We start from the raw sequence: 17,294 nt of genomic DNA, 5'->3' as shown, positions 1-17,294 counted from the left end.
GCAGGCTCAATCGTCTAATTGGCTTACTTTCAAGGCTTGCCAAGTATAGTTTGCTTAATAAAACTCACCACATCCCAAAGATCATAATATTGACACTATCCAGACTACAATACGTTCAAAGTTGTCTTTCCTTTTGAGATCATCCTCCACGCGTTGATATGTATTGCAACGATAATATCAAAACACTCTCGTATCTTATAGTAAGCCAAACGTGAACAAACATCAATATCAATATCTGGTTAATATTTTGATATTTAACACCCATTATTGTCAACACAACTTCTCTGCAATTTTCTGTTCATAGATAGGCGCCAATCTTCTCATATTATATTCAACAAACTCATCCCATGCCTGCTCAATTACTTCCCATAGTTCCATTCTACTCCGTGGCTTCAGGTTTCGTTCATTTAACTTTAATATTTTCAATGGGGTTGAGATCTGGACTCCGGGAAGGCCACGGAAGAACATTAACATGGTTTTCTTCCAACCATGCTCGACCAATAATTGGTAGAATTATTCTACTCGTATACACCGGGCAATTGTCATGTTGGAAGATGAAGATATTATTAGGGAATCTCTGGATCACTGATGGCAAAATATTATGTTCTCAACATTATGTTTGTAATATAATCCTGTTAATTTTTCAAATGCCCTTGCCTTCAGCACTTATCCATCCATGATTCATTGACCGAGAATCCTCCACTATTTCTTTAATGATCTACCGTTCATCAAACCTATAGTTTCTCGGCCTATAAACTCTTATAAGATATTTGACCAAAAGTTGTCTTCACGGTTTATGAATTCATTATAAAATGCATCTCGTCTACTCTTGTAATCCTCTGTCAAAAAAAGGTTGCCTTGCATCTGCACAATTTATCAATTCACTTGCTTTGACCCTTCTACGTGCAGTGCGAATGCTGCCCGGAAACGCTGTGTTTTTGCAAACACCTTATTTTGTTGCTATGTGGAGATCTTCTGCCCTCTTGAACCTTCCAACCGTGCTATAGAGTGAAAATGATCCCATCTTTGTTTGATTTTCCATATGCAGATAGGGCTCACGTTCAAATCTGCATCAACTTGCCTTAGTGACTAACCTTCTTCGTGTTTGGCAATTGTTCTTGTTTTTAGCATAATTCACGTGCATTCTAAGCATTTTGGACATCTTTAATAACTTTTTATTTTATTTTTCAATAGGCGCGAAATTTTTGACTTTTAGCAAATCCGTACGATACTGCATGTAAAAATAAAGGTGTAAACTATTCAGTGACCGTATCTATACCTATTTGTGTAATTTTTATCTTTGAAATATTATATAAAAACAATCGGTTAAAATCTTCTTTTCGTAACAATTTAGTGTTTTTATTTAAAAGAGTCGTTTTAAAAATTGTGTAACTTAATGTATGTTTTATATCATCAGTTAAATATAATTTTATGTTAATTCATATTAGCTATTATAAGTACTTACCGGAAGTTTTATTATTATTTAAAGTGGATTTTAACCATTTTTTTTTATTAAATTGTTTGTTTATGTACTGTCATCTCTCCTCATCTTGGTTATTCCTATTTTTCGATATGTTTCGTCTCGTGTATGTATTATATCCCTTTTCGATATATTTACAGTTTGTTTTTCTCAATGACGTATAATAAATAGACCCCTCAGCCTTCTATACTTGATACATATATAATCGGGTGTCATAAAGACCTGCTTGAAGGTATTATGTTTACTAAAACACTGGCGTGCACGTTTATTTTATAATGTGTTTATTTTCTTTGTTAAAAGGAAACCTATGAAAAAAAACCTTGTTAGAAAAATTATATTTAAATGATTTTAATAACAAAAAACAAAACATTTAATTGAAATGGTTAAGTATTCAGTATAATGTATAATAATTTATTTATTAAATAAACTAAACGCCTTCACTGACTATCAACACAATCTAATGTTCATAAAACAATAATGACTTACCTGAAAAGTGATGTTTGGCTTTTCGAAAGCCCGCGGACACTTAAACTGCATTTTACTAAAATATTAAGTAAATGACCCTCAAAAATTTAAAATAAAATTTGCGTGTCACATAAAATATGAAAACACAACGTCCCTTTATAAATAATCGTGAATTTTTAAGTAACTTAGTATCATAATAATAATGTAAACAAAGGTATCATGTCTATGACACTCTACAGCATTCACTGAGTCTATAATATTATACGTCATTGGTTTTTCTATTGCATCTTTATGTTGTATCTCATGGAAACATCGGGTAAATGTTTCTTTCACTTGACATTTTGTGGTATCTAAGAAAGTAATTTTAAGGAATTAAATGTACATTTCTTGGTGTGCTATTCTTACAGCCATCATTAATTCCAGCTTCTCGTCCTTCCTATTTAGTATCCAGGTTTCAGAGGTATGGTTCCAGAGTAACTGGTTGTCTTTATAATTTGATTATTTCGTTGGTTTACAGAAATGATGCCCGAGTCGTTTACTTTTTTATCTTCAATTGTTTATTTTGTTTGGATTCTTATATTTCACCGACAAATCTTTGGTAATTAATAATTATTTCCTACAGTTTCTTCCTCAGCTTTTTGGTGTATTTTCTAAAAATTTATTTTAGAACGATTGTCTCTCACGTCTCTAGTATACTAACTGCTCTAGGCTATTTTGCAAACAGTGATATTATGTTAAGATATTTTTTACTCTAGTATATGTGAAATTCAGACAGTTTCAAATAAAACATTAATAAATAAAAGGATATTTTTATAAACTCTTGTTTTATTTTCCTGTTCTAATACACACACCGGCAATATCTTTCATTTGATGATTTAGTTGGATATATTAAGACAGCCATGACGTTCTTACAACTCAAAATGTCTAGGCACTAAATTCTTGAGAAATCCTAATTTAGTTTTAACGATAAAACTGTTTGTAAATTGTGATTATAGATAATTTCTCAACTTATATATTAATAAGTCACATACAGTCAAATAGTCACAGAATAACGGACTTTTTAAAGTATTTCATAAAACGTGGCAACGCTGACTAGTAGAAAAGAACAGTACATAATCGAAGCCGCACGTTAGAGAGAGATATATATCACTCAATCTGGTCGTACACTGCACACACAGTATCGTATCGTTTATGTTAGTGAATTTAAAAAAATTTCTATGTACTGAAAAAAGTATTTTTACCTAATTTATATTTTTTTATGTATTTAAAACATACTTGAAGCATATTTAGCTTTTAAAATTAGTAACGTATGTAGGAGTTATAGAAGACGTAAGTATTTTAATTTGACATGTATGTAAGCAAAATTAACTTTGACATCCACAAAAGGTCATTGTATTAACTATCGTCTGAAGAAAACATGTCGGATGATAAAGAACTATTGCAATCACTATTAGTCACATTGAGAATTAAAGGTTCAACGGAAACATCCACTCTAGTGTCTAGATTCCACATTCTTCTTTCTTCTTTTATAGTTTGTGTAAAGCAATTTCTCCATGAGTCTGGCGTGACGATTTTTATAGCATTAGCTAGCAGACCTTTCACATAATCTATTTTAAAAGTTAACCTTAATCTCGCTACTCGATTTTTTATTTGAACACACATTTCTTTGAGAGAACCAGTTCATGATGTCAGTTTTTCGACTGGCAGTTGTTCATGACTGCTCCAATTGTCCACTATGATAAGATGCATTGTCCATAGCAACGACAAAATTTGGTTCAAGGTTTAATAAAATCTTTGAAAAATCCAAAATGCGTGTTTTTGAATAAGTCTTTGCCCTTTGCTCGCTGCTGTTTTCAGACCAGATGATAACCATTCAATAAATGCTTGTCGACGGTTCCTAACTTACAAATCTTGCCACACCTTTGGGATAGCATGGCTTTAATTTAGCCAAGTTTCGTCTAAATAGAAGATTTTCTTCATTTACGACGATACTCTTAAATTTTTTTTTCAGGTAATATCTCCGCCGCTAAATAATATCTTCAATAGTACACGTCGTGCTATTTTGGGTATCAAATCGTCTGAATCTATTTCGGCTGTTACTTTCTTTAAGGTTGGACTTTTATTTCAGGAAAAGAAAGCATGGAATTTTCTGCGAAAATCGTACTTAATATCCTCTTCAAGCTGAATACGTTTTCTCCTCTGGTTTGTTTTTTCAACAGACTTATCCGACTTACCTTTACGTTCTTTAAATTGTTTTAGAATTTTGTAAACACTTCTCGTACAGTGACGTTTCCTTTGACTATTTTCGCCTTTCATATTTGTCAGAACTATAAAAACGTATAAACCGCTTCAGGTTAACTATAGTACTGATATATTTCAGTAATCGCAAGAACAAAGTCGTTATCAATAGTCCAGTTGTTGATAAACAACATAATGGGAATTCCCAAACAATTCAAAAAAGTGAAATTGTGTTTGGGAGCAAAATAAAGCGTCTATTTTTCTATGTTTAAATGTAAAGTGTGAGTGTTGATAAAATCAATGATTTAATAAATGACATTGAAGTTTTTAATTGTATAAATTTCCTTTTTTTCTTAAATATGGAACCCTTTAGCGTCTATCATTCATTACTGTATACCTGGATAAAAAAAACACTTTGTCGTGTAATGTAATAAGCCTTGACAAATATTTTACTGATAAGCATTTTGAAATAAATGGTATAAATAGTATTTGTTTATAAATAGTATTGTTAACCTGCTATAGATCTCTTTCTGGTAATGTTAATAGTCTCTTTGACTCTCCAGAGGCGGTTTTGGAGAAGAGTCAAACCATATCGTCGGCATACTGCAAAGACTGACCATGTCAAAAATTACTGTTTTCGAGAAATTAAAGTTTATCTTGGAATTTTTTTATAAAATCGGATATTAGCTTTCTGTGACTGCAATGTTGATGTCCTGTGTATTAAAAACGTTGGTTTTTAACCACCATATTTAAATATTGTGGACAACTATGATCAGTCATAAAAAAATTTTAAATCTGTATAAAATCTATTAATAGCTGGTTCCGGTATGAGAACCTTTTTTATCTTGTCCACTGGAATCGATTTATACCACTCATGGAACTCTGACGGAATAATTTTGTTTCTACACAATTAAAAGGGGCTTTTTTTTGTTTGGTATAGATAAAAACTCTTTGTATAACATTGGAATGTTCTTAGGAATAACAGCTGGTCTGCCTCTGTCATATATTCTAAGAATCTTATAGTTAGAATCACTATAATTGTACTTATAAAGAATACAGATAGGTTTACTTTTCTCACAACGCATTACTTTTAATTTTAACCACGATACTCATCTTTGACTCTGTTTTTTAAGAACACCTGTGCTAAGGAATTAAGATCGACAAAGTCAGAATACCGTAATTCTTCAACTTTGTAGGCACCGCTCTTTGTGTAGCGTCTTGTAGAACAGGCCAACTTGAACATATTTAACAGATCGTTCATGGTAAAAATAAAAACATTTTTCTTGGCAGACTCAATGGCACTGCATTGAGTCTACCTCCATGTACGAATGTCCTTTCTCCATAAAATTATGCTGTAAAATCTCAATTTGGGTATGTGTTACAACATACAAAAATAATGCGGCAATGAACTGACACTGATCTCTGTGATGCCTTTTGGCAGAGTTTTTATCCACTTTATCAATGCTATTCCAATTTCGGAGCTGCCATGTTGACCATTAATATCTTTCCATGAGAATAATACGTTTGTGACATATCTGAGGATAGTATTTACAATATACTTTATAAATCGAACGAAGCACTTAAAAACGTTTTTTCTTCAGCTGCTCAAAGTTGGTCAGATTGTTTGCCTCCGCTGCTTCGTTCCTTCTTCGTAGATGTTGCTTATAATCTACTTCATCAATAGTTTTGTCCTTGTACTGGTTGCAAATTTCACACTAGTCCTTCTTTGGATTAAAAAATGACATATAATGTTTTCCAAAAATTCTACAATAAGTGACTTCAGTAACATGAGCTTGAGCACGACTTTTGCACTGTTCCATATAAAGCTTAAACATTTTGCTGATGGACCTATTTGAACTTTTCTGACAATAGTGTGATTATTATAGTCCAAAAGCTCTCAGTGGGGTCCTTATTTTCTGTACAAGTTTATTTTTAGTTTTATTTTAAAGAGCCTGCCTTCCCCTTTTGTCCTTCATACTAAATAACCCATTTTCAGTTTTTAAAGCATTATCCACTGGACCATGACTAATTTCTGGACTTTTCTTAAAATGATTTTTGCGGCTAGATTCTTTTCTATTACCTGTGCCGGTACGAATTCTATAAACTTATAATTTATAACACATCATAAAATTAGCCTCTTAAATTTATCAAGTTTATTAGGAAATATGCGGTCCCTTAAAAAATCCTAAATCTTTATTTTAGATGATTTGAAGCATTTTTACTAATTGTTTTTGATGTATGTTCGAAGAATATTGTTTATGGGTTAGTAGTATACCTAAAGATATTATATTCTACTTTTGCAGAATTTTTAATAAACTTACTTTTCAACAAAACAAAATAATATAAATTAGTTTGATTGAAAGTCATTTAATTTTGTTTATTAGATTGTAGGTAAGTACATATTTTTTTATTTAAATTGATAATTTTATTTTTTTAATAACAAATCAACAGTCATTACAATTTTTTCTGTTGTAGTGAATATTGTTTATTTTTTACAAATTACGTCAAATAGAGTCTAATCTAAAATAGCTCCCGAAAAAGATAATTTTATAGTGGTTTAGTACCTTAGTGTAAATTTAATAGCTTAGTGAATAAATAAATTTAAATAAAGTGAATTTCTAGATAAACAAACTAAATTGTTTCCCCGTAATGGGGAACTCAGACGAAAGATCACTTTATTGATGTGAACATTAAACATTGTGCGATGGAATATAATAATTTTCTAACAAGTGATATAATTAAAAGTGCTACTTTGCCTATAGGAAATAAAAAGGATATTAAATGTTTTAACCTGGTCTCAGATAAGTACAATTTATATAATATTTGGGTATATATTGAAAAAATTGGAAGCGAAAACTTGGGTAGACTACATTCCACGACAGTAGGCCATATATTATTTAAAATTTTGAAACTAACAAATTACTAAACTAGAAATAAAAAAACTAACAAACTAGAAATAAAAAGTATTGGAAGAAGTCTTATTAAGGTTTTACTATCATCACTATTAGAAGCTAATATAAATGAATCACTAAAAAATCAAAATTTAAGAGCATACATACCAAACTGTTTGTTAGAAATTAAAGGCTTAGTTAGGGATGTAGATACTCAATATGACATTAATTATCTCAGGGAAAACATTGAATCCACGTCTAAGGTTGTACATATTTATAGGACAAAGCGTAGGGTAGAAAGAGTAGATAAAATTGACTATATAGATAAAGAAACTCTATTTTTAACTTTTGAGGGTAATATTTTACGCAACTTTATAGCTTTTAACAGAGTTTATTTTCCTGTCGAACAATTTATTGATAGGATTGTTCTATGCTATAAATGTTTGAAATTTGGACATGTCTCAAACCAGTGCAAAAGTTCCCAGGAGTTATGTATTCAGTGTGGTCAAACTAAAACTGATAATCATACTTGTGATAAAGCTATGTATTGTATACATTGTAAAAGTAATGATCATTTGACAATATCGAAAAAGTGTTTTTATGAAAAACAAAAAAAAGGTTAAAAGTAATGATTGAACAAAAAACTACTTTTTTAGAAGCAAAAAATTTCTATCAACAGTCATTTTCTAGTCTTACGAATTAAAATCCTTTTTATTTACCTGAAAATAATGAACAAGAATATCCTATACTACCAAAAAGTAATAAAAATTCTGCTTCAACTCAGTCAGGCGCAGTTACCTACAAACCTCATTTTCTAACATCCCCCCAATCGATTAATAGCTCAGATGTGTCCACAGGAAAGAAAACGAAACCAAACTCTCCTAGCACACAATCTCCAATACATAAACCTTTTTCCCTTTTACATTCGGACATACCAACCTTTACCGCATAAACCAAATGTAGAAAACCAATTAAAAAAAAGTGTAACAACTTTTATAATTATTAGTTTAAAACATATTTGTTCATAGAAGATATAAAAATGTTACAGGATAAGACAATAATCACTGGTTTGGAACAAGTTTTAGAAACAATAAACAATACTATCTTCTAATGGCCTTACAACATGTTTTAAAAATAAGTCAGTGGAATGCTAGATCTATTATCTCAAATAAATGCATTTTAGTGCAATATTTAAACAATAAAACAATCGATGTTATGCTCATTAGTGAAACGTGGTTAGAAGAGACTATGAATATTCTTTTAATGGTTATAATCTTATTAGAAGAGATAGGGACGATAGCTATGGAGGCGTAGCTATTCTAATTCACGATACAATTACCTTCAGTGAACTAAAACTAAATTATAACTTCAATACCGAAATAGAAGTCTGTGTCTATCTATATACAAACCTCCTAAATCTAAAAGCACAGTAAATGATTGGACAAACATATTCCCACAGGCTTACTAATTATAGGTGGAGATTTCAATGCTTATCATACCATTTCGGGATCTAGTTATAATGATTTATAGAACCTAGAATGAGAACCTACTATTTTAACCCAACCAGATCAAAATAAGTCAGCTATCGATATTACATTTGTTACGGCAGATCTAGTCAATAAAATTAATTGGTCTGTATACCCAGATACTCGGGGATCAAATCATTTTATGATCTATATAGAGATTAAAAACATTAATTTACCTGAAGAAATTATTCCGAAAAGTAAATGAAATATAAGGAAGGCTAATTGGTCCGTGTACGAAATCTCAGCTGAGCAATTTTTCAATAACTATCACCAAATAGAAGATACGTCAGAGAAATATAATTTTTTGATTGATTGTATAAATTATGCAGCTCAACTGTCAATTCCACAATATAAAGCTTTTAAAGGCAAAATTCGAAATTCTGCGTCTTGGTGGAATACACATTGTGATGATATTATCAAAGAGAGAAAAGGAGCACTTTCAAATTATAAACAAAACTCTAACTTTGAAAATTACTTGAAATGTCAAGATATCATGGCAAAAATTAAAAGCAATAGCTAAAGAAAGTGGGAAAAATTTTGTCTCCGACTTGAACAATAATACTCCTTCATCATTATGGAATCAAGCCAGAAAGATAAATAGAAAACCTATTTCTAATACAACATGTCTAAACGATACATTAGTCGATGAAATTTTTGACCAAATTGCTCCTCCATCAGTTCAACTACCTAAAGGTTACAGCGGTGTTTCAAATGAGCAAAACCATTTTCTGCTAGAATCCTTTAATTTTAGAGAACTAGAATATGAAATAATACGAAATAACACAAGCCCAGCATTGCATAATATTAAATATTCCATGATGCAATGCCTTCCAAAAATAGCTAAAATCTTTCTATTGGAAATATTTAATGAAGTAGTCAACAATAAAAGTGTAGTTCCTCAATTTCTAGATGTTATTATCATACCAATACTTAAACTAGGCAAAAATTGCATTTGGCGCAGTCATATAGAGCTATACCTCTTATGTCGTGCCTTCTTAAAACTTTAGAACGACTGATTAAACAGAGATTGGAATTGTGGTCTTTCTGTCATCAATTTGGGTACAAAAAAGGAAGAAGTACTTTAGATGCCTTTACAACTTTAGTGACAGATATTCAGAACACGTTTACGAATAACTTACTTACCTGCAATATGTATGGATAAAGGGGAAGCATATGATAGTGTATCTCTTGATATTTTAGTTGAAGAATTAGTCAAAAATTTCCAAATACCATCTCGGTTAGCAGAAATAATTTGTAATTTTTACCCTGTAGGAAGATTTATTTTGGATTAAATAATGGTGGTTACCGAGGGGATATAAAAGTGCATAATCAACTCCACCTGGCTCCTAGAGTAGTAACAGTATTTTAGTTTACGCTGTCCTCTTTTTGTATCATTTAAAAGGGAGAGGGACTTACCACTAAATAATATGCACAGATTACAATTATACAGAGTTATGTGCTCTAACAGTTACTAGGGAATGTACATCTCACATAACTAAACCTTGAGCGAAGCAATTAAAGTCATTATATTTACTATTATCATTACTTAATTACAAGATATATTATTTGTACGAGGCGCAAATCAAATACGCCGTTTACTAATAATAAAATCGAAATAATATCGCTTCACAACAATTACCAGAGCGTATAGAATAAAAACAGAGTGTTTAAATTCATATATGGTTGTGTGAACTAATCAAAACATTTGTCCTCCCTGTATTCCTACGATCCCTATAAGTACCGCCATCGGGCTCGTGGAATGCTTCCCTTTAAGAGAGAAGAGCACGAGTCGTTGAAAAGAAAAGACGTAACCCGGCAAGTGAACCCATGCACGCATGGCAATATTGAATTGGTTTTGTTCGTTGTTTCGTAGTGCAAACCCTGGTAATTAGACCCAGCGGTAAGTTTTACCTAAACCTATAAATTGTTTTTTTATTGTTTATTGCAACCATTTAAATTTTAATAATTACTTGCACCTATGAGGAAAAGTCCATTTTTTTCTCGCCAGAGTTATCGAAAGAATAGTTCTGTTAATTTAAGTACTATTAAGTAATTCGTAATAGTACATTTGTTTGTTAATACCCCACACAGAGTATGAAACAGAATGGAAGTAGAATTCTCAATTACAAAAAATTTGAAAATAAACCGCTGCAGTGGTACGGGCATTTTCAGAGAATTCCAGAGCACAGGTGGCAGAAAAGAATATTGAACTGGGACCCGCTGGGAGAGAAAGACCTGCTCTAAGATGGAAAACATACATAGGAAATGCTATGATAGATAGAGATATCAGAGATGACTGGGTAAATAGAGTCATGTGGAGGACGAAAACGGCGAACTCATAATGGGAAAAGCCGAAGATTATTCTAAGATGTTGTAGGGATGCATAGACCCTCAGACACTAAGGGTCACCTAGGAATGTAGAATCATTTACATATATTTTATGTTAATAGGTACTATTAATATTTTCCAGGACCAGACGGAGTACAGTCTGAATTTCCTAAACTTCTTGATGATACAGGAAATATTCCAAAAGATTGGCTAGTTTCGGAATTTATTACGTTACCAAAGAAACGGAGCGAAAAAGTGCGGAGAATATAGGCTAATAAGTCTAATGAGCCATACACTAAAACTTTTTCTTAAAATGATACATCGCAGAATATACAAGCTATGCGAAAAGAGAATACAAGACATACAGTTTGGATTCATGAAAGGCGTATGTACGAGAGATGCAGTGTTTAGTCTACAGGTATTATTCCAAAGATGCAGAGATATGACTTGCGATATCTACACCTGCTTTGTGGACTATCAAAAAGCATATTTGGCACAGCCAACACCGAAAAATGATGGATGTTCTAACAAAAGTCCAAATATATGATAAAGACCGGCGTATAATACAAAATTTATACTGGAACTAATCAGCCACAATAAGAACAAATCTTGGAGATGAACCGATGGAAGCGATCCAGATTCTGCGAGGCGCTAGGCAAGGATGTATACTTTCACCTACATTCAGAGGAAATATTTAGTGAAGCCTTGGAAAATTGCGAACATGGAATCCTTTTAAATGGAGAACGCCTAAACAACATTCGCTATACAGATGACACCGTTATTTTTGCAGACAGTTTAAACAGTCTTTAATAAACAGACTTTATGGTCAAGTTGAATCGATTATATACACTATTGCATGCTTATCTATATTCTTTTTACTGGCCTGAAAGGATTCATTAATAGTTTTTCTTCTTCACGTTATACTACAATAAGAAAATAAATATAGTTAAGTAAAGTCAAATCCTTATACGGCGAATAAAAATCATACAATAGTTGTAGAACTGAAGTCCCTCCAGTTGCCTACATTTGGCGCAACTCAGCCAACATTTTGGCTTAAAATGTACTTTTATTTTAATATGCACAACAAATTATACTTCATAAACATAATTAATTATTAATTAACAAGAAATGTAAATGAAATCACATTAAAATCTGCACTATTTAAATAGTACCTAAAAAGAGAAAATGTGCTGGTAAATCTCCTCTCAACGGAAATGTCACTCCAAAAAAAGAAGAAGAAGGAGATTTGTGGTTCCGCCCCCTATTTTTCATGTGTCATAAAATAAAATGATAAAAGTCCTAGTTAGCTCCAACTCCAAATTTTAGTTATTGTAGTGCTAGATTTTAAGTTTTTAGTTTGTGGTACTGAAAAATATTTATAATTAGACAGTGATTTGGTTGAGAAGTAGTTTATATAGATTATGAACTGACAATATAACATTGTCAAATTAATTGTTTACATCAAAAGTTGAACTCTTGTGCCCTTTGTAAAGAGTCTTAATTATTTAATAGAAATTGGTATGACTACATATTTAAAATGACGATGGAATTTAAGGACTACTTTTGGGTAAGTGTTTGAAAATAACCATATACAGAATGTGTATTAATCAAATTATACTTTTAAACTGATTAGGGTGAAAAAAATAATGGGTTTGATGTACTATATCATAACATGAAGTACGGCTTGGTGGCAAGCAAAGAATTTACTGAATATTTAAGAGAAAGGTAAGGTTTACATAACATATTAGTAATTATATTTATTCAAAATCAAATTCATCCAGTTTTAAACTGACCACTATGTGATTTGCAGTTCAATGTGAATTTGTTTTGCTATTTAATTAACCCATGTAGATAACTTTAAATACTTTATATATTAGTCATATAATTCTGCTTCAGGTTAATAAGTTTTAATCAAAGTAAATTACTATTGAGGTCTTCATAGTTTAATATAGCCATAGCTATTGTAGAGAGTCATTAAATGTCATTTATTTCAATTATGCTTTTGGAAATTTTGTGCGAAACAACAAATTGTAAATAAATTTGATCTTTGAAATGTGCAGATCAGAAGCCATAGATTAAATTATGTATATTATGGGATTCAAAGCATTTATGGCTGTAGACCTCATTGCTTTTTCATTCCTCTTTTTGTATTTTGTCTTATATTCCGTATTCCTTCTTCTTTCTTTTTGTTTTGTCTCCACTTCAAAACTTTTAAATTATAAATATTATATATATATATATATATATATATATATATATATATATATATATAATGGAATTCAAAGTATTTGTGGCTGTATATACCACAGTGCTTTTTCATTGCCTCTCTGTTTTTTGTCTTCTCATATTCTTTATTCCTTCGTCTTGGTACTTATTTGCTGTTTCCTTTGATTGTTTTGTCTCCACTTCAAAACTTTCTGTTGTATCATATTCTCTTTGTCAGTTAGTGTTGTTGGTAATCACACAGTGATTATGTATTACACAATTCACCTCTCCATTCTGGAAATACTGCTGATATTTTAGCTTCAATAGATTTTGAGAGTTATTGTCTGATCAGTGAAGTTAATATTATGTAACAGCTTTATATACAGTTGGTACAGTATAAATCCTGATGTGATATATATATAGAGAAGTAAAACAGAATTAAAAAAAAAACACTTTTTTTCATTACTTATTTACTTTAAAATGTTTTGTTACAACTAGATTTTAAAATTCAGCTTTATTTAAGTTGCAATACATTACTTAAATGTGCATATGATGGTTTTATATAATTTGTAAACAATTTAAAAAAGTGTGGTGCTTAAATGTTATGCAGTAGTCCATGCTTCTGTTTGCAGATTCTAGTCTTTCTTATAGCTTTTTCATCTATCTTATGGTTTTTTTTTAGAAAATTGTTGTTTCATTATCAGTTTAAACCTATTAAAAGTGAGACTTAATTTTAATGCTCAAAGAGCAATTAGATGCTTTACTTACTAATAATCACTGTCTATGACACAGCTGGTACTGGAATAACTGTCACAGTTTGTGTGAATTATAATAGGTAGAATTTCCTACGTATCTAGTATTTGTTCTCAGTCATACCACTTTTTGATTAAATTTTTTGTATGACTGATAAAATGTTGCCATATCTAGTGTGTAACATTATGTAGAACTTCTTTCCACATGTTTAAAGCATCACATTCTTTATAGCCATCACCACCAATATGTCAGTTATAATAGTTTTGGGCAATTCCCCATATTAATTCTATAGCATTGAAAATACAGTGATATGGTGGCAGATGTAATGTTTTATGGCCATATTGCTCTGCTAAATCATCAACAATACATTTTGGAGGTGGTTTGTTCCTAAAAATAAATATTGATAACCTGCTGATAGCCATTAAAAGGCAGTTTATAGTTAGTTATCCAATCTTTTATTTCAGTCTTAGTTGAAGACATGTGTTGTACTTTATCGAACAACATGCTATGGTATGAAGCCTTATCCATTAAAATTAGGAATGGTTCAGACAAACTTTCTAATAGTTGATTTTCAAAGAACTATAAAACATTGGCTTGATTCATTTCCACATGGTAGTCCATTAAAGCCGAAAATACTGTTTTCCATCAGTTTTAATCGATTTGACACTTCTTTTATTCTTATAAAAAGCTTCTTATACATTCTTTATTGAAAACAAACTTGTACAGTTCTTCATGTTTATATTTTGATATCTCAAAAATTCTGCTCTCTTCACAGAGACCGTTCCCTTATTATTCTTTGCCTTGGAGCATTGTTTAGCCATTTAAAACCAATGTCTTTCAGTACAATACTGAGTGACATATGACAACCACTCAACAGTTCTTTTTCCTTCAATTGAATCCATAAAGTCACATGTTCTGAATATAATTAAATTTGGTTTCCTGTTAAAAAAATCTGTTTAACTGAATACACTTTATGATATCTAACGAAAAGTATACTTACTTCATTCATACATACTGTAAACTGTATTCTGATTTTCGCTTGTATTTATTATTTCAGTATTGGTAACTTTATTAGGCCTAGCACGAGGTGTATTAGTTTTAAGACCTAAGAGATAGAACTTACAGTTGAAATATGTAAATTTAAAGCTGCAACTACATCCTAAAACTAGAAAGTATAGTTTAAGCATCCACATAAACATTTAAAAAATACATTACACACTTTCCTAACAGCAGTCAACACTAGAATGGAGCTGTTATTATCACATTCCTGTTCAAAATAATGAATGAAAGAAGCTACCATCTCTTTACAATGACTATTTAACTTCTTAGGTGACATTTTGTAATTAAATCACACTAATTTTATTCTAAAAAGAACAGAGTTTAATTAATAGTAAATAATAAAAACAAAACTGCCACTGTCAAATAAGTGTTACCAATTTATGCTAAAATGTCACCAGAATCCTTATATACAAATTAAATGAAACAAGTTAGGTGTATTTCTTCAAGTTTACATTAATAGAAATCTTCAAATAATATTTCTACTCGTATATAATAAAATATGTCTAGTGGCTGTAGTTCTAGTGTACTTGGCTAAAATATTCTAAAAGAAACATACCTATGACATATATTTTGTATTGGTATCATGTGATGTCACTTATTACAGGGGTTTATACTGTACCAACTATAGTTGCTTTACCTAACTAATTTTCTACCAATTTCTTAGAAATAAGGTCTATTCCGTTTTCCATTCTAGGGGCATTAGTTCTTCTTCCCCAATTTTTATTATATGAAGATTTTCTATTTATTCTGGGCCTGTTGACTTTTACCTTTTTAGCTTTCTTATCACTTAAAATTTCCTTGTATGAACATTTTTCACTTCATTGTTCCCATGATTTTTTCTTTTTTTTTCTTTCATCCGTTGCGCAACTTTGGTTTTTTATTATTTTGTTCGATTAAGTTCAATTATTGGACAATTATTGATTTATCCTATAATTAAATCTATCAGAAAACCTTCTTAGTATTAATAATAGTTTTAAGATGATTTTCAGTGATAGTAATCAGTTTGGCTGTTTCTTTCTATTACTCTGTTAATTTCTGGAATTTTAATTTCTCTGTTATGTTTTAAACTCAAGACATTGTAACAAAGAGTAAACATTGTTAATCTTTTTTGTGAAATAACCAATTTTTGGAGGCTCCCACTGACATACAAAAATGACTGAAATACAAAAATGTTTTTGCACATACAGTATATAGTAATTATATTGTATTGAAGCTGTTATCTTAGAGAATAATTGAAAAGCATATTTGCAATTTTAGTGTAATTACATCACATTTATGATGTAATTCATATATATTAAATAATATCATGACAAAAAATATTACAGGTCAAACATAGAAGAAAATAATTCAAAATTACTTAGTAAGTTAGCTAAGCAAACAGGTAGTTGTTGTGTACATGGTACATTTGCCCCATTATGGCAAGTATTGAAGACATCAGCAGAACGATTATCAGTTCTGCATATGCAAACTGTACAAAAAGTGACAGATCTGGTAAAAGAAGTACATAAGTACACAGAAGAATTACATAAGAAACATAAGTTGGTAAGTTCTTAATATTTTCAATTTTAAGTTTTGAACTTTAACTGAATTTCGTTATAAAAACATGTTGCTTCATACAACCAAATCTTAAAAAGGTTGCCAAATTCTGTGTTTTATCTATCAATTTATATATTTTTTTACAATCTGCTTAAGTACTATTTTTGTATACTGCAAGTTTTACATATTTACTCTGTTGTTTACAATTAGTTTTTCTTGAGTATCATTTGACAAATAACATGTCTTATTCTGAAATATTGTACTGCCGTTTCTCCAAGTATTTAAAATCTTTCAAAAATACTAATCAGATGAATACACATTATCTTACACTAATTGGCACTCTTAAAGGGGCTTCCAAATTATCAATAAACTATCTTGATTTTATTCACATATAATTTCATTTACTTGTGAAATAATTCTTATTCGAAAATCCGAACATTTTGATAATTTATTTCCGGAATATTTCATTATAGGAGATGTCAATTTAGTAGAAACACTGTTATCAGAAATAAAGGGGGCGGAAGGTATTACGGATAATCAAAATTTCATTCGCACAATTTTGTTGTACATATACAGGACGTCGAGGATGTACAATCTTCACAAATATATACATGAAATATCTAGGTATAGTCGAGTCGGAATTCGGCTAGATAATTTACACCGAAAATAAGTAAATTCAGTTTTTACTTACAACTCTATTCAGAATCACTATCACACATATCACTGTCATCATTGGTATTGTCTACAGTTATAATTAAATTAGTTAACCTCTTACTGCATGAATTTATTTATTTTTTATCTATGATTACAAAC

General features: G+C 30.6%; 1 protein-coding gene across 3 annotated transcripts in view; it reads left to right on the top strand.

The window, feature by feature from the left end:
• The first annotated feature begins 12,191 nt into the window (after positions 1-12,191).
• LOC140451987 (F-BAR domain only protein 2) overlaps positions 12,192-17,294 on the top strand; it is a 28,984-nt gene continuing 23,881 nt past the window's right edge. For all 3 annotated transcript variants that reach the window (XM_072545987.1, XM_072545986.1, XM_072545985.1), the window contains exons 1-3: positions 12,192-12,495; positions 12,562-12,653; positions 16,271-16,487. In XM_072545987.1, the coding sequence (XP_072402088.1) occupies positions 12,466-12,495; positions 12,562-12,653; positions 16,271-16,487 (339 nt within the window). In that variant the 5' untranslated portion in view covers positions 12,192-12,465. The remainder of the gene's footprint in view (positions 12,496-12,561; positions 12,654-16,270; positions 16,488-17,294) is intronic.

Source organism: Diabrotica undecimpunctata, chromosome 10 (assembly GCF_040954645.1).
Source record: "Diabrotica undecimpunctata isolate CICGRU chromosome 10, icDiaUnde3, whole genome shotgun sequence".
Taxonomy (NCBI): Eukaryota; Metazoa; Arthropoda; class Insecta; order Coleoptera; family Chrysomelidae; genus Diabrotica; species Diabrotica undecimpunctata.
The sequence above is the reverse complement of the archived record's forward strand: the minus strand, read 5'-3'. Positions and strand labels throughout refer to the sequence as shown.